The 17,165-nt window shown below is 58.9% G+C and overlaps 2 protein-coding genes across 18 annotated transcripts in view; one reads left to right on the forward strand and one right to left on the reverse strand.

Annotated features, from left to right (window-relative positions):
* Positions 1 to 128: 128 nt before the first annotated feature.
* AGXT (alanine--glyoxylate and serine--pyruvate aminotransferase) lies at positions 129 to 4,241 on the reverse strand. 2 transcript variants are annotated; one of them, XM_015637033.3, is made up of 11 exons: positions 3,963 to 4,241; positions 3,641 to 3,833; positions 3,231 to 3,295; positions 3,056 to 3,156; positions 2,708 to 2,778; positions 2,330 to 2,414; positions 1,959 to 2,054; positions 1,667 to 1,736; positions 1,453 to 1,548; positions 1,126 to 1,311; positions 129 to 858 (listed from the first exon to the last, which is right to left on the reverse strand). In XM_015637033.3, the coding sequence occupies exons 1-11, from the start codon at positions 4,200 to 4,202 to the stop codon at positions 751 to 753; spliced, it is 1,311 nt and encodes a 436-aa protein (XP_015492519.1). In that variant the 5' UTR covers positions 4,203 to 4,241; the 3' UTR covers positions 129 to 750. The 2 variants fall into 2 exon arrangements, with proteins under 2 accessions (XP_015492519.1, XP_015492520.1); XM_015637034.3 differs by having other exon boundaries at positions 1,126 to 1,254; positions 3,963 to 4,237.
* Positions 4,242 to 5,742: 1,501 nt separating this feature from the next.
* KIF1A (kinesin family member 1A) overlaps positions 5,743 to 17,165 on the forward strand; it is a 41,533-nt gene continuing 30,110 nt past the window's right edge. For 14 of the 16 annotated variants that reach the window (XM_015638031.1, XM_015638034.1, XM_015638036.1 and 11 more), the window contains exons 1-7: positions 5,743 to 5,909; positions 11,260 to 11,411; positions 15,398 to 15,474; positions 15,574 to 15,753; positions 16,202 to 16,267; positions 16,392 to 16,570; positions 16,925 to 17,036. In XM_015638031.1, coding sequence (XP_015493517.1) covers positions 11,306 to 11,411; positions 15,398 to 15,474; positions 15,574 to 15,753; positions 16,202 to 16,267; positions 16,392 to 16,570; positions 16,925 to 17,036 — 720 coding nt within the window. In that variant the 5' untranslated portion in view covers positions 5,743 to 5,909; positions 11,260 to 11,305. The remainder of the gene's footprint in view (positions 5,910 to 11,259; positions 11,412 to 15,397; positions 15,475 to 15,573; positions 15,754 to 16,201; positions 16,268 to 16,391; positions 16,571 to 16,924; positions 17,037 to 17,165) is intronic. The other 2 variants (XM_015638030.2, XM_015638046.2) reach the window with 1 other exon arrangement.

Genomic DNA, 17,165 nt, shown 5'->3' on the forward strand with positions numbered 1-17,165 from the left:
GGGGGATGGCATTGGTTGGTGATGGGAGGGGAAGGGACCTGTGATCATATCCTGCGTGCAGCCCTCCGTCAGCTTGCTGAGGGTCACCATGCCCTGGTGTTGGCATTCAGGAACACGCAATCACTGAATGGTTATATGACAGTGCTTTATCAAGAGCTCTGGGTGTCAGGGGTACACAGACTCAAATCTGACCTGACTTGGTTTTGAGTTGAACATGTTTTTATACTTTATTGTTATATAACTTTCCTATTAATTATTAAACTTACATTGTTCTATTGTATGTATTGATTTTACCCAAGCATGGATTTCTCATGATCCCCCCAAACCCCTAACATAGTTTCTCATGATTCTTTAAACAATAATTCTATCTAATCCCATCTAACAATTACATCATTTATCATATACTGACTATTACAGGTGCAGTTTCACATGATCTTAGCAAGACAAGGCCTAACATTCCCCAGGGCCTACTTTTAACACTTTCCCCAGGGCTCGCCAAGCCTAACTTTCTTTCTACCTCCCCAGATTTTCTATGATTTACTGTCACTGGGGCCAGGGCAAGGGGAAGAATTGAGGGGCCACGCCATTGGGGAGTAATGGGAGAAGCAGTTTCGAGCCATGTCTTAATCTACCGAGCACATCCCTCTCCCCCACGGCCCCTTCTTTCCGCTGTGCCTTGTCTTGCTGGCTGCTGCGGGGTCCCTGTGCTGCCTGCAGGCAGTGCCAGGCCCCCTTCCCGTGCCGGGGGTGTCACAGCCGGCTGCGCTGGCAGCACCTCAGCGCATCTCGCAGGGCTCGCAGCACTCGCTCCACGTTGGCACTGCTTGAGTTGCAGCCCATGAGGCCGATGCGCAGGACCTGGAGGGGAAGGGTGAGTATTTGTGAGTGTCTCAGCAGCCCCGTGTGGAGCTGGGGACACACGACACAGCTCCCCCGCTCCTGTTTAACACACCGTTCCCTATAAAGAGGTGTCACCCCGCTAATTCCGCGCGTGGTTATTCAATCAGGAGGTGATTGTGTGATTGCCCCGGGCAATGGGACGTAGCCCGGACGCTTTCAGAGTGGCCGTGGATGCAAGGCTCGGTGCCCAGCCACGGGCAGCAGGAGGGGGGGGACTCTGCCCACCTTGCCCACCGTGGGGCCCAGGCCCCCAGCGATCTCCATGCCGTGGTTGTCCATCAGAAAGGCCGTGATGTCCTTCCAGTTGTAGCCCTCAGGCACCCTGACAGTGGTGATGGTGGGAAGTCTGGCCTTCTGATGAGGAAGAGAGGAACTGGTTTCAGTCCCACGGCCCCTGGTGACCCCAGCACACTGCCAGGAGAGAGCATCACTGAGGAGGGAGTTTTTTCTCTGGCATTAAAATCTGCCCAGGCACATCTCCAGCTGCACAGGGTTGTGTCCTCACACTGCCCCTACTCCGTGGTGCTGGTGGTTGGCTTGCCCTGCACCCACCTCCTCCTCCACAAAGAGCTCAAGCCCCATGTCAAGCACCCCCTGGCACAGCTGGGTGCAGTTGGTCTGGTGTCGCTCCCACGAGCTCTCCAGGCCCTGTGGGCAGAGAGGGGAGAGAAGGTCTCTGCTGCTGACAGGCATCTCCTGGTAGCCACGGTTCCTCCAAGCCCCATGGGTGCTGCTGGTGCTCCCCTGCCTGCCTGGTGCCACTCACCAGCTCTGCCAGCATGGCCAAGCCTTCCCGCAAGCTGAAGAAGCTGTTGATGGGTGCCGTGTGGTGGTACCTGCAAAACTCAAGGGGCACCCACAGGGCTTCAGCTTGGCTGCAGCACAGCAGCCCCTTGCTCGTGGCCGGGGAAACTGAGGCACGGCATCCTCCCTCCTCATCACCCAGTGCAGAGAGTTGTGACCGGCAGCCAGGGTGATGGGGAGGCAGCCCCTGAGCCAGGACAAAGGCTGGGTGGGGAGTGGTTGCAGCCGTCGGTAACAAGAGAGCCTGCCCTCACCTCCGCGGCTCACCGTCACAGCCCCAGTAGTTTGCCAACCAGCCCATGTCCAGGTAGAAGGATGGGGGCTTTGTCTTCCTCCTCAGCAGTTTCTCCCTGGCAGAAGAGAGTACCGGGGAGAGGTGGGACCTTAACGCCACCAGCTCCAAGGTGGGATCAGCCCTGTGGGAGCGGGGACTCCTCTAAAGTGAGGACAGAGATTGGCTCCAGCTCCCAGTCACTGCCCAGGGGTGGGATGGGCTCCCCCCATAGCACTGCTGCTGGGCATGCTCTCCACAGAGCGGGACTGAGCGCCAGGTGGGCTGGCAGAGAGGAGATGGTCTCCCCCAGCCCCTTTGCCTTCCACCCTGGTGAGATTGGGCTGCTCTTACCTGGCTCGCTCACTGAATGAGATGGGGGCACTGCCAGGGGGTGCGTTGAGGACTTTCTGGGACCCCGAGTACAGGACATCGATCTCTGCCCAAGAGGGAAGACAAGGCCTTAGGAGCCAGAGGCTCCCAGCAGGAAAATGCTGAGCCCTCTGACCTAGCTGCAAGTGGTGGATGGGAAGCACAAGGATGGCACACATGGCAGGTCCTACTTGTGGTCAGGCTGCTTTGGGAGGGCCCCTGGCACTGCTGATGGTCCCCAGTTTCTAGTGCTGCTAGCCAAAATGCAGGCAGAGGGGCTGATCCCACTGCTCTCTCTCCCTGTCCCAGGCATGAGCCCCTTCATCCCCTGGATGCCCATGATGGCACTGTGGCTCTTACCCTGCTGGTCCATGAAGATGGGGGCTCCCCCAAGCGATGCCACTGCGTCCACAAGCAGCAGACAGCCATGCCTGTGGGAGAACAGAGCTCAGCCTCGTGTTCCTGCCACCTCCTCTTGCTACACCTCTGCCTGCAGCCCTGGCATCCTGGTCCCCACAGGGACTGTGTGTCTCACTGGCACCAACTGCTTCCAGCACAACAGAGCCAGAGAAAAGCCCAGCACTTTTAATAATTTTTTTGATAAATTTATCAAAATTTTAATAATTTTTTGATAGACCAGCAGGCCCAAATCCCCAGTGGTGACCTTGGGGTGCCCTCAGTCCCCGCGGGTGCTGGTCACGCACTGACCGGTGGCACAGCTCGCCCAGCCCCTCCAGTGGCTGCAGCACCCCCGTGGAGGACTCGCCGTGGGTGATGAAGAGCACCAAAGGTTTGTGCTGCACCAGGCCCTGCATGACACAGAGGGAAGGTGACCACACTGGAGGTCACAGCCTGTGCCCTCTGCATAATGGCTGGCACTCACCTGCTCGATGTCTTGCAGAGTGAAATACTTGCCCGGGGACTTCAGCAGCTCATAGACATTGGCTCCTGGGAGGAATTTGGGCAGAGGAGAATGAGGTTTGGGCATGCTTCTGACTGGGCAGACACCTGCTCCATGGGGCAATTGGTCACGCAGGAAACAGGAGCAGAGCCACCTGCCAGGGTCTGACCTCCTGCAGATTTGCCCAGCGGGAAAGCCATAAAGCCAAAACAACATAAATGGAGCGACATCATTCTTGGAAAAAAACCAGAGTGCTCTCTAGCAGAGTGCTCTCTCATTGTGTAAGCTGTGTCATTGAGCACTGTCAGGATTGGGACAGGATTGGGGAAGCACCCTGCCTTCGAGCCCAGTCTCCTCAGCCCTGCCATGCCATCTGCCTGCTCCCAGCATACCCAGCCTCCTGGCAATATCGGCGGCGCGTTGTCCCCAGATGCCGTTGATGGCCACCAGGGCAGTGTCACCTTGCTCAAGCAGGTTGAAGAGGGCAGCCTCCATGGCACAGTGGCCGCTGCCACTGATGGCCAGGGTCAGCTGGTTCTGTGTCTGGAAGGCGTACTGGATACCTGCCTTGATCTCATCCATTACCTGTGGCAGCAGGACGCTGGCCAGCACTGCTATTGCTCCTCTTGCCCCAGCAGAGCTGTTCCAACCTCTCCTGGGGGTGAGGAAGAGGAGGGGAGGGGAGGGAAGGAAAGCTGGGCTGGGGCAGCTCACCTGCAGCACTTCAGGGTGCATGTGGCCCAGGAGCTGCCGAGCGCCCGCAGCCTGGATGCGGCGGGGCACATTGCTGGGCCCCGGCCCGAGCAGCAGCCTCTCCGGCACGGCCAGGGGCCGCAGCAGCTCCGCCGGCGGGGGAACGCGGAGCAGGCTGCTGGCCATGGCACGATGTGCTGTCCCCAGGAGCTGAGCCCAGAGAAGAGGAGCAGTGCAGGCTGCCTGAGCAGCTGCCAGCATTGCAGCACAGTGTATCTTGTTCCAGCAGTGTCCAGTTCCCCCACGGACCTTGACCCAGAATTCAGTGCTCCCCCCTGCCAGTCTGGACTCTACCCTTGGTTGCCTGCTCTGTCTGGTTAATGTGTCACCTGTGCTATCCCTGATGTCTTGGGCCCCTCGTTTTGGGGGATGTCCCCCTTGCTAGTGCTCATCACTCTCCAGGTACGCCAGCCTCTGGTACTCCCAAGCACCCAGGCAGTCCCTGTCTCCTTGGGCCCTGCAACACCAGGGCTAATGTTTCCCAACAGTACCCCAGTAGGTGGGATCCCTGCTCTGGGCACCTGGATCCTGTGCCATGGGATGGTTTTGCTGAGACTGCTCTGGCACAGCTGCCATGCTCATAGCTCCTCCTGCAGCAAAAAGTTTCTGTTGACCAGGGCTCCCTGACCAGGGACCTGTCTTGCAGGCGCGACAGCCTGAAGGAGGCTGGCCAGTGGGACTGATGTGCACCAGGGCTGTGGACTGGGACACGGACACATTCCCTGCCACAGTGAGCTGTGCTCTGCGGGCTCAGCCTGGAGCATGAGCATCCCAGTGTATCCTGAGAATGCCACAGGCCCCAGGTGGCAGTTCGATATTCTGTTACCTGCCATGTGTACCCACAGCACCTTGCATTGTGCCCAACCTCTGGCACATTCTTCGCCATCCATACCCTGAAATGCAAACAAGCTGCCAGTTTTAGCAGACCCATGACTGGGTCCCTGCCCAGAGGAGCCCCTCAGTGAGTAAAGCTTTTGCTAGGGATGGCAGCACAGGGGTGAGAACTGGCACCAGTGGCTGCTGCTGAAGACATAAGGGACACCTAGAGGACATCTGCCCAGCAGCTGGGTGGCTACCAGTGAGAGGAGCTGAGGGCAGCTGAGTCTGCTCCCGCACGGCTGATGAAAGCCACAGTCAGCCTGGGGACTGCTGCCCAGCCATGATCCTCCCAAAGCCATGACGACATATGGGATGAAGATGTCCCAGTTGCCTGTCCTCTAGGAAGATTTGGGGCATGGCTGGGGCGGGGATGAGTGGCTTCGGAGCTGCCGTAGAGCGAGGGTGGCCATGCTGCTGGAAACAGCTGGCAGCGAAGGAATAATCCGCTTTCTGCGCTGGCTCTGTATTCCGGGCGCAGATGGGCAGAGCGGCCGTGCCCCGGGCGGCGGGCGGGGGCTCGGCGGACGGAGGAGCGAACTGACGGCAGCGGGGCCGGGCTCACGGGAAGCCCTGGCGAGGGCCGCTCCTCGGGGAACAGGGGTACCGGGGTCCGGTTTGGGGTCCGGTGGTACCGAGGTACCGGAGGAGCGGGGTACCGGTGCCGGTTGCCAGGCGACAGCTGCCGAGTGCCGCACCGCCCCGCTCCGCCCCTGCGGCGGTTCCGCAGCACGCCCGGGGCCGGGGGATGCGCTGACGTCACCGCTCCATCCCCGAGCGCGCCCTCCCGGTCCCCGCGTCCCCCTCCGGGCGGCGGCGGCCGCCAACCAGCGCGTGGGGCGGGGACCGCAGGGGCGGGGCCGCTGCCACCCGCACCGGCACCGGCACCGGCACCGACACCGGCACCGACACCGACACCGACACCGGAACAGCATCGCACCGCGCGGCTCGGCCTCATGCCGGCGGCCCCCGCCCACGGCTGAGCGCTGCGCCCCTCCGAACCGGCCACGGGCACGGCCACGGGCATCACAGGTAGGGGCGGGCGGCATCGCGCGGCACGGGGCACCCCCACCGCGCCCCCCGGGGCACTGGCCGAGGGGGGAACCGGGGCTGCTCCGGGGTGGCAGTGACGCTCCTTGTGGCCCCGGCGGGGGCGAGGCGTGGCGGGTGGGAGCGGGATGCGCATCCCCGAGGGTCCGGCGGGGCGGGGGGGCTGCGGCCGGTGGCCATTTTGCGGAGCCCCCCGATGTTCGAAGTTGTGGGGAGGGGGAAAACTGCCATCGGGTCCCCAGCGCGGTGACCGCCGGGTGCCGCCCCATCTTCCAGAAGGATCCAGCCGGAGCAGGGTGGGGGAGGATGCCCGCGGACGAGGAGACGCCTCTGCTGCCCTGGCCCCAGCCAGGGTGCGAAGGGGGAGGATGCCATCCCCGCAGCCCATGGCGGGGGGCACAGGAACTCCTTGTACCCCAGAGCTAACCCTGCTCTCCCCTCCGGGGCAGATGGCTGTGGTTATGCAGCTGAGCCATCTTGCGTCATCATCGTAATGCTTCAGAGTTAAACAGCAGCGCTGGAGGGAGTGGCGGATGCCCCACCTGGGGCTCTCACCGCGGGTAGCCGCCAAAGATGCTGCGATGCTAAAGCTCTTCTGGGCCCCCAAGGACGAGCAGCTGCCGGTGACCTTGCGCTGTGCAGTGGCTGGACAAGGGCCGCCATGTCACTGCGGGCCAGTGCAGTGGCTGCTGGCTGTTGAAGGGGCAGGTCCCGGGGTGCAGAGCTCCACGCTTGGTCATCCAGGTCCGCAGGGAGCAGCCCTGCACCTGACCTATTGTCTTACTCCTCTGCTTCCTTCTCCTGCTCTTCCTCCTCCTCCTCCTCCTCCTCCCCCTTCACGGGGCAGTGACCCCTCCCCTGGATCCTGCAGACCCCCGTGTGAGCCGATCTCCTGCCTGCTCAGGTGCCATGCGACAGCATCAGGGCTGGGGGAGGGCAAGGACCCAGCCGAGCATCTCCCAGGCACCCGTCCCGTCCCAGCACCCTGAGCAGCCCCATGCAGGTGGCCTTCGTGGCACTGGGGGGCAAGGAGGCAGCAGACCCTCCCCCTCCCCTGGGTATGGCCAGGGGTGTGGTGGCTCTGCCATCTCGGCATGCTGCTGCTGACCTCCATTTTGTCTGGGAGGTGGTAGCTGGCGTTGGCAAAGATGCTGCCACCGCCCTCCGCCTCCCTGCATGTGGCAAGAGCTGCAGCCCCTCAAGCCCTGGGTCTTGTAGGAATCTGTTGTCTGCCCCCTCCCTTGCTACCTTTCTCCGTGCCCAGCAATGCTGGGCACCCACTGGAGCTCACTGCCTTTTCTGTGCAGCTTTTCCCTGCTTTGGGTTTGAGTGTCTGGAAGAGAGGATGGAGGGAGCAGGGATGGGGGTGGGGTTACTTTGCAGCAGAGGTGGGGAACACAAACCCTCATCCATCCTTACATTTGCTACCTGTAAACTGAATGTGCATGGAAATTCTCAGGGAGCTGCAAACTCTGCCTTGAAGCTTTGTCCCGCATTGGGGTGGGCAGGATGTGAAGAGGCAATGGGCAGGGTGCCTGTGACGGCACCAGGGAAGCAGGGGCTGGATTTCACCTGAGCACGGGGGGAATTTGCCCTTGTCCTGGGCTGTCCTCTGAGCTGCTTCCCTGCCTGGCAGGTGCTGCTCTGGAGAAAACTGCACCGTCATGGCCCCTTGTCCTGTGTGGGGTGGGAGGTGGGTGAGGAGCTTGGCTGGCCGGCACTGATGCTGCTGTGTCATCTGCCAACGTGTTCCCTGCTGCCCTAGAGGCAGGACAGAGTCCCATGGTCCCAGTCAGAGCTGGGGGGCCCCAACCAAGGGTGCAGGGGGAGGGCTCGCCGTAACAAAGCCTGGCAGCTGCTGAGAATACACCAGTGCAGCCAAATGGGGCGTCTGAGTACTGAGTCACTGAGGTGACGTGAGGTTGGATGCATGCAGACAAAGGGAAACTCACCTTGGATTTCCCTCGTCATCTGCTGGAGCTGAGGGACTGGCAGCAGAGCACGCTCCTCAGCATCCTTTGGGGAAGAGCTTGGTGGTTGGTGGCACTTGGGGACGATGCTCCCTGTCTTACTGGTCACCTCTCAGCAGGAGAGGCTGCCAGTTCGTAGCCCTTGGATTTAAGAGTGGTTTCATTAGCTAATCTCTGCCCAATTAATCTTAGCTGATCCAGTTAATCGTGGCTCTCCAGGCCTTTTGCTCCTCGCTAGGGGTGGCTGGTGGGTCATAGGGGTGGGCAGAGCCAGCAGGCAACACGGGAAGTGGGGGAAGAGACGCCCTGCAGAATTGGGGGACAGGTCTAGATGTTCCTCCAGGCGCCAGGGACTTGGCTGTTCCTCTCTGCAACCTCCCTTGCGTGCCCTGGGAGGTGGCAGGGAGGGAACGGGGAGTGGGGCTTCGCTGCTGCCTCACTCCCATCAAAAGGCTGGTCGTGGTTTATCGAATTTCTCTCGATGGCAGCAGATTAAGGAGGCGGTGGCTGCTCTGGCTGCCCCCAGGCAGAGTGAGCTGGCCGGGCTCGAGCTGCCCGCTGGCTGGGGGAGCTGCCTGGCCCTGGCCCTGGCCCTGGCCCTGGCCCTGGCCACTGCAGCCTGGCCCCTCTCTTTACAGGATGCTGAGTGCCCGTGACCAGTGATGCCATGGGCACAGGCTGAATTCCTCCCTGCAGCTGAGCCAGGGAAGGAAAGGAGGATGAGAAGCAGCTGGGTCAGTGTCTGCTGGTGGTCCCCAAGGGCACACGATGTCACCTGGGGTCCTTGTGCTGCCGTGGCAGGGATGGAACTGGAGAGCTGCAGAGGAGCAGAGGGAAACAGTGCATTGCCAGCCAAGGAAGCTGAGGGAAATGGATGGAGCAGGAAATGGAACTGGGGCTCTGCAGCAGGGAATACTGGCCAGGAGAGGAGCTCACACCCCTGGGCAAGGAGAGCCAGATGGTGATACACTGGGATGTAGCCTGTGGATGGCAGGGAGAGAGAAAAGGTCCTGCTGGTGAGAAGGGGGTTTCTCATGGCCAGCAGTGGTGGGAGTACGGGGTGTGGGGCTGACCGGGCAGAAGAAGGCAAAGAAAGGAAATCAGCAGCAGTGGAAGGTGCACAGCAGGACGAGGCACATGGAAAAGGATGAGGCACATGGTTCAGAGGAGAAACCAGAGTTTCTTCATGGGAAGTGATGGGGCTGAGTGGCTGGGAATGGCAGGGGGGTGGGAGGGGATAAGAGCAGGGCCTGAGGTGGCCCGTGGCAGGCAGCAGGTAGTCCTGGGGCTGGTGGGGTCACTGGTGGGTGTTGCTGTTCTGGGGCTGTGCAGGGGGCAGGAGTCAAGGGATCTGACCCACCTCTTCAGAGCCCTGGTAGCTGGAGAGGCTGCAGAGCTGGGGAAGGGAGCTGTCTTGGCTTGGAAGGAGGGTGAAATGTTTGACATGGACAACTAGCAGGGGCAGATGGGTTTGGCCTGGGGATGAATCCATTGTCCTTGAGTGGTGCCACAGGGAGGAGCAGCTCGAGCTGATGGCCTCGAGAAGATGCAGCCCTTCCCCATGGGAATATATCCAATGGTTTCACGGAGAAACAATTCCCTTCATTCCCTTTGGCAAGCACTCCCGTTTAACTTCTCCTTTCCCCCATCCGAGTGAGGAGGCAGAGGCCACTGGCAGGCAGCAGCCCACTTGCTGCCTTAGGGACTCAAGGGAGGTGTTAAACACCTGCTTAAAATAATTCAAGCTCAAGAAAGCCTGAGACCAAATGTTTGAATTCTGGAATTTATGGGTGTGATCACTGGCTGAGCACAGTGGGAGCTCCAGAGCCATCCCAGCGGGAAGATAAGAGGAGGGCTTGGGAACTCCAACAGAAGAAGCTTTGTCCTCTGCGTGCTGCTGGACATGCCAGCTCACTTATAAAATAGGCAAAGGGTTTCTGAAAGGCAGTGCCAAGCTTGTAACACTTTCTTGATGCAAATTTTTCCACTGTCTAAGGTTTCCTCTCACCCCCTTGGTAAACAAACCACAGCTGTCAAACCTCAGGTGGTTTTAAGTTTAAAGCTATCCCCTTCTCTTGGGATACTTTCTATTCTGTGAATTTGTTTTTTTCTTCCCTTTCTCCCCACTTTTTCCACAAATTCTCCCGAATTTTTCATTTCCACTATGGGGAAAACACATGTCATGTTCAAGATCCCTCCTTACTGCTCCGCTTCCTTCTGGTCATGGCCCATGTAACCAGAGCTGTGAGGGTGCTCCCTAACGATCTAATTTCTCCCTGATCTCATTCCTCCCAGAGCAAATATCCTGCTGGCAAAACCCAGGCTTGAAAAGCATTAGGGAATTCACACACAACCTTGCAGGTGGGATGCCAGAGGAGCAGTTCCTACCCATTTCCTGAGAGATCCCGTGCTCCATTTTCACCACCAGGCTCAGCACAGGGAGCCAAGGAGCAGGGAAAGGCAGGAAAAGGGATAGATGTTAAAAGGCAGGAAGCGATTTTGTCAGGTCCAAGAGGATCCTGAAGGATGTAGAAGGATCCCAGTATCATTTTCTGGCCACTGTTTGAGGCTTAACTGCAGCTGAGGGAAGGTGGGAATGGCCTGCAGAGCACTGGGCATCAGTGCTGGGATGGACAACTGCTCTGGGAGATGTTGTGAGGGGTTTGTTTTGCCTTGTGAGATTTGCAATTAATAATTTTTAGCAAAAAGGACAGGAAATATGATGGAAAACTAGGGCCTTCAGCTGAGTGCAATGGCCACTGGTCTTCCCAGGAAGGCCTGCTGGTGCTGATACTGCACGTCTGCTTTGTGGGAGCTGAATGGGAGGCACATGCCAGCGGCTGCGCTCAACAACCGCCTCCTTTCTCAATGGAATGCCATCGCTTTCCTCCCTGCCCCGCTGTGTCCTGCTGCCCAGCCCCTGCTCTGCTGGGCTTGCAGTGGAGGCAGGAGGCTCAGGTAACAGGCCTATGGACTTGCTTGCAGACTGGGGGGTGCCTGCTCAGTGCCTTTGGCACTCTGGGATGGAGACGCTGCTCCTGGGGGGTTATGCCGGTGCTGGCAGTGCCTACAGGGCTCCGTCTGCTGCTGTGGGTGCCCACCAAGTGCTGCTGCAGGGTGATGGAGGCTCCAGTGCCACCCTGGGCTAAGGGCAGGGGTGCCCCCTGGGACTGAGCTGGGTAGGACAGGGAGAAGGGAGAGGTAAAATCAGGGCAGATCGAGCTATGAAACAAAATGTCATCTTTCAGGCAGAGGCAAAACAGTGCTCCCAGGAGGTTTCCTCGCACAGGCTCTCCATTCATCCTGCACAGCTGCAAGATGTGGATTGGAGTGCAAATTTTCCCTTTTCTTCCCTTTTGCAGGACAGCCACTGCTCCTCGCTAGCAGGACCCACGTGCAGGCAGCGCCATGGCGGGAGCGTCCGTGAAGGTGGCAGTGCGCGTCCGGCCCTTCAACTCCCGGGAGATGAGCCGGGAATCGAAATGCATTATCCAGATGTCGGGAAGCACCACCAGTGAGTGCCTCCGGGGCAGGGGGGCTTTGGGTGCTGCCTGGGAAGGAACACATGTGGTGTGGCCACTGCAGCCAGCTGTACCTGGCCTGCAGGGATTCTTGGTGAGGATGCCTGAAGCATCTCGAGTCGTTTGGAGGAGGAAATGTGGGGAGGGTGGCAGCTTTCCATGGAGAAATGCTGTCCTGCTGTTGAAATGGCAGTGCTGGGCTCTACGTGGCACTGAGCCCTTGGACTTTGGTGGAAGGGGCAGTACTTCCCAGTAGGCAACGAGGGGGGAATCACAGAATCACAGGACGGTTTTGTTTGGAAGAGACATTAAAGATGATCTCGTCCCAGCCTTCCCGTATAGATCAGGCTCTTCCACATCCAGCCTGGCCTGGAAGCCGTGCATGGGCCAGCAAGTGATTTTTGTCAGCACTGCCAGGCCAGGTAGCACTCACTGCAGTGTGCCAGAACCCATCCCTGCTTCTCTGGGGCTCCTGGAGATGCAACAGGAGCAGGATGGAGGGCAGGGAGGAGGATTTGCCAGGGCAATGGTGTGCTCAGGGTGGGGGGTGTAGCCTGGAGGCTTGGGGCTGTGAGTCTCGTCAGGAGCCTGTCTGGCCTTTGCCCCTCTTTAAATAACAGCTGCTGGCAGTGTGGTGTGGGAATGGCAGTCAAATCCCTCCTCTTTGGATCTGGAAGCCTCCAGATGGGGCAGTGTCTAAAATAACTCCCTGCCTGCCTGCCCCCCCGCCTGGGGCTGCCTGCGTCACTGATGGTGGGTGAGACATCGGTGCCAGCCACCCCCGCCTGCAGGCTGCTATGACAACCCTGCTGGTGGGGAGAGGATGGCACCCAAGGGTGCAGGGTGGCTCTGGGACCCCACTGGGCCCCCTGGCCACCCCAGGACTAGGGAGGAGGAATGGGAGGTCTGTGGGGCAGCATCTGCTGGTCTCTGGCATCCTGTGGGGGCCCTCCCTTCATGGTTGGACAGGAATTCTCCATCTGCCTGGGGTGCAGAGCTTCTGCCCTCGTGGTGAGGAAGCCTCCTGTCCATGCAGGAGCTTCCCACCTGCCCAGGGCCAGGGAATAGGTAGGGTAGATGTTCCCCATTCTGGTTCTGATGGGTGGGGGGGGACCTGTCATGCCCCAGTCAAGAGCATCAGGCATCCTCCACTTCCACCATGGCTGTGTTTGTTCAGAGCCGTCTGCCCCTGCTCATCCTGCACACCCTGGCTGTGCCCCCAGCCCTCCAGCCCGGGCCTCTGTCTGCACCAGGGACAGCAGCAGGGCTGCAGGCAGGAGACCTTTGCTGACAGTGAGGATTTTCTCCATGAATGGACAAAGCACTGGCTAATCCTCTTGGCCAGGGGGCTGGGGAACAAGGGTGGGGGGCTCAGAAGCCTGCTGCTGCTGTGGCTGGTGGAGGCAGGAGGATGCCAGCAGTGCCAGCAGATCAGGACTGTCTCAATCCCCCCAGCTCCTTGAGGATGACAAAGATGACAAGTTCCAGGGGAGTGAGAGCAAGTTTTCCCCTTCCCAGGATTTTTTGCAGAGACCTTTGCATGTGCTGGGCCAGGGAGGCAGGTTATTCTCCTGCCTAGTGCACTGAGCCCCGTGGGAGGCAGCGGGGCCCAGGGCAGGAAGGGATCAGCCTTCCTCTGCTGTCTTTTTGCCTGCAAACTTCCAGCTGCCACAGCCACCCAGCTGCTCACCAGCACTGCTGCTTTGTTCTTGTGGTGTCCTGCACTCTGTGGGCACCATCCCGGGCACCAACGCTCCCGGCCCCTCTCCTGATGGCTCCCACCAGGATGGTGTGGACGAGACCTCTGGCTTTGATCCCACAAAACCATTCATGTTCTCTGTCTGGAGCGGTGCCTCTGCTGGCTTTAGAATCTGGTGATTATTTTCTCTGGTGTGGGTTCTGGGCTTTCTCCTGATTCATGCCTGCCCACTCACTGGGCTCTGCCATGCAGCTGGCTCTTCAGGGCAAAGCAAGGGACACCTCCAGAAGTTTTCCTACTTCCTGCTCCCTTGTGTCTATATTTGTCTTCACCTTCACACCCCTCCTTGCCTTTTGAATCCCAGTGGCCCAGGGCATCAATCTTTTGCAGCAGCATAGAGGAAAGTCCTATATGCCTGGTCACAGGAATGGAAAAATTCCACCAGTAGCATCCATCTGCCTGCAGGCAAATAAATGAGAATGGCATGGGAAGAGTGTTTCAGCTCAGGGCAGGAGATGCCTCCTCTTGGGATACTCCCTTCTCCCCTGTGTCCCAGTCTCTGGTTTCCCTGGGCAGCTGCAGCTGGGATGCCTGGAGCCGCTTGGTGCCATCCCCAGCTGCTTCTCTGCCCTGTGCCCAGCATGGGCTGGCACTGGGACACAGAACAGGAACCTTGTGCTGCTCCATCCTGCCTGCTCCACCACTCGTTTTTGCTCCCATTTGTTGTGGTCAGTGTCACCTTTGCAGGGTAGAGACAGACCTGGGGAGCAGATGGCATGGTGGAGCTGCCAGGCTGAATGCCAGGAGCCATCAGAGATGCTCCATCCCACCTCTTGCACAACCTCTACTTCCTTTCACACTGCCCTCAGCACAGCAGCCAGGCATTGGCAGGGATCAGGAATGGGCTGCCACGGTGGCTGCCCACGCTGCCCACAAAGATCTGCTCTTCCAGGGGCCTTCACATCCCTGTTTGCTGCTGCAGGACTGCCAGTTGCAACTTCCCAGCCCTTTCTCCTGGTAATTGATCCGCCTGGATCACAGCAGGTGTCCAGAGCATTGGAGTCAGGCTGCCTGCAGCAGGTGGGTGGCACCTCTTTGGTGCCACATCTGGGCTTCTGTCCATGCTAAGAAGCATCTCAGAAGCACCGTGCTGTGATTTTGTGGTCAGGGCTGGATCTTGACCCTGCTTCCCACCCTCCCTCAGCCTGCCTTGCTGCTGTCTGCTCAGATCAGAAGCAGTGGACCCTTTCCAGGGGAGCAGAAGGCGTATCCATTGCGGTAATGGAGGAGGGATTCAGAGGGATACAGATCTGTATGTGCAACACTACACCCCTGGGCATCAGACACCAGGGTAGTGAGCTACACCATGCCTGGGGCTGCTCAGGAGGACCCCAGCTGGAATCAGGAGTGGTTCAAGCCCTGGCTGACTGAAGGGCAGAGCAGGCTGGGATGGAGAAAGCTCTGGCTTACAGCTTCTTCATCCTTGGTGGTGGCAGGGAGCAGCTGGGGCAGTGGGCACAGAACTGTGCTGCACAGGCCTCAATGTCACTTCATTGTCACCTAACATGGCTGGTGGCCGAATCTCGTGATTACCCACTGGTTTGGGTTTCTTCTGATGCATCTGTTGTTTCAGAAAAAAAACCCCACATGGTAAATGCTCTACGGGAGGAAAGAGGAAGAGCAGTGATGCAGTCTCCAATTTCCATAGCAACGTCCTTTTCATCAGGGGATGACAAAAGCAGATTCTTGTTTCCGCTGGTGGTGTGACACGAGGCATTAATCACCCTGCTGGGGCTGGGGACCTGGAGAGGCAGGAGCCAGAGGGGCTCCAGGGCAGCCCTGACGGGGTCGCAGCTGCTCCCACCCCACAGGTGCCAGCATGGCAGCTTTGGACACACCGGCCCAGCTGTGGGTAGAAGAAGGTGTGACCCTCCTGTGCCAGTGCTGGGCTCCCACGGGCAGACGCCACAGCAGGAAGGAACCTGTGGGAAGGAGTCATGTCCCCCCTCACTGTGTTCAGCAGGATGTTTGGGCAAGGCTCTGTCCTGTTCCTTGGGCTCTGCTGGCCATGGCACCAACGTCCTCTGTTTTCAGATTTTAGGGTCTGGAGGTTCTGGACCCAACTGCAGAGCTGGAAGAGTCCCAGTCCACCTTCCAGGACTGTTTTGGACTGAATCCCATCACCCTTCATCCCTCCAACATGGAGAGGGGGACAGGGGGGGTGGGGCAGGGGTACCATGGACGGCTGGTGGCCTCATGTTCCCATCTGTTTGTCCCTAGCTATCCTGAACCCAAAACAGCCCAAAGAGACACCAAAAAGCTTCAGCTTTGACTATTCCTACTGGTCCCACACTACGGTAAGCATTGGGAGGCCTGAGCCCGCCTCAAAGGCTGGGCTGGGGAGAGGCAGGAGGGCCTCCTTGCCAAATTTCTCCATGTCCCCCTCCTCTGTGCAGCCTGCAGACATCAACTATGCATCCCAGAAGCAAGTGTACCGGGACATTGGCGAGGAGATGCTGCAGCACGCCTTTGAAGGCTACAATGTGTGCATCTTCGCCTATGGGCAGACAGGAGCTGGGAAATCCTACACCATGATGGGCAAGCAGGAGAAGGACCAGCAAGGCATCATCCCACAGGTATGCCTGGGGAACACTACCTGTCTCCCTCATCCCAAAGGGATGCCCAAAGGAAAAGCAGAGCTGGGAGGAAAGAGGGCAACAGGGTGGGAGTGAGGACAGGTTTTTCAAGGTCTAATATAGCACTAGTGTGACAGTGAGCTGGCATGGCTCTGCCAGAAGGGGGTCAAGGAGGGTCATCCAGGCACTCCAGGAATGGATGGATTATGCTCTGGCCACACAAGGCCGGTGTGTGTGAGCACCAGTGGCCCAAGTGCTGACCTGCTAACCGAGAGCTGCTGCATGCTGGCCCTGCAGGGCACCGTGGGGCTCTGGGCATGCTGATTCTCCATGTCAGCATGGAGGGGGGGCTCTGCTAGCTCCCCAGGAGCCATTTCAGCTGGTTTTTGGGGTGAAAAGGTAGAAATCCCTGCTGGAGGGGGGCTGAGTCTGGCTCTTCTGTCCGCAGCTGTGTGAGGACCTCTTCTCCCGCATCAATGACACAACGAATGACAACATGTCCTATTCTGTGGAGGTAGGCACCCCTCTGCCAGCCCAGCCCACTTCCAGCCACTGGCTCCACAGGTTATGCCAGACCCCTCTCTGGGGGCTGCCTGGGTGGCTCATTCTGCTAGCTCTGCCCGTGCCCTCTGCTCTAGGTGAGCTACATGGAGATCTACTGTGAGCGTGTGAGGGACCTCCTGAACCCCAAGAACAAGGGGAACCTGCGGGTGAGGGAGCATCCCCTTATGGGTCCATATGTTGAGGACCTTTCCAAGCTGGCTGTGACCTCCTACAATGACATCCAGGACCTTATGGACTCCGGAAACAAAGCCCGGTGAGTTGAGAAAGGAGGAGACGGGCAGGGTTTGGGAAGCTTGCAGTCACTTCTAGAAGGTCCTGCTTAATTTCCTTGCTTCACCAGTCCAGCTGCTCTGGAAGTGGCAGTCCCCTCCTCACTGACTATTGGGTAACCCCCCACTTGCTTTCACCTCACTTTCCCCTTACTTTCCAAGCGCACTGCAGACAATAGGAAAAAGCCTGAACTTGTGCACATCTTCTTCCAGAGTCCTCTCTTGTCCTCTAGACTTGCCTTCCTACCATGTACCCATGAGCCCTGGCCCCACCACCAGCCACTCCAGCATCCCTCACACACAGAGTGTCACACCTCCTTGTCCTACTCTCCCTGCAGCACAGTGGCTGCTACCAACATGAATGAGACCAGCAGCCGCTCCCACGCTGTGTTCAACATCATCTTCACGCAGAAGCGGCACGATGCCGAGACAGACATCACCACTGAGAAGGTGAGAGCAGGGCCTGAAGGACTCAGGGGAACCCACGTGGATCCAGAAAGAACTTCTGTGTTCTTTCATCAGCGCTTGGGACAAGGTGGCGCAGCCTGGTGGAGGATTGGAGCAGGAGGGGAATAAGTC

The sequence above is a fragment of the Parus major genome, chromosome 9, assembly GCF_001522545.3.
Source record: "Parus major isolate Abel chromosome 9, Parus_major1.1, whole genome shotgun sequence".
Taxonomy (NCBI): Eukaryota; Metazoa; Chordata; class Aves; order Passeriformes; family Paridae; genus Parus; species Parus major.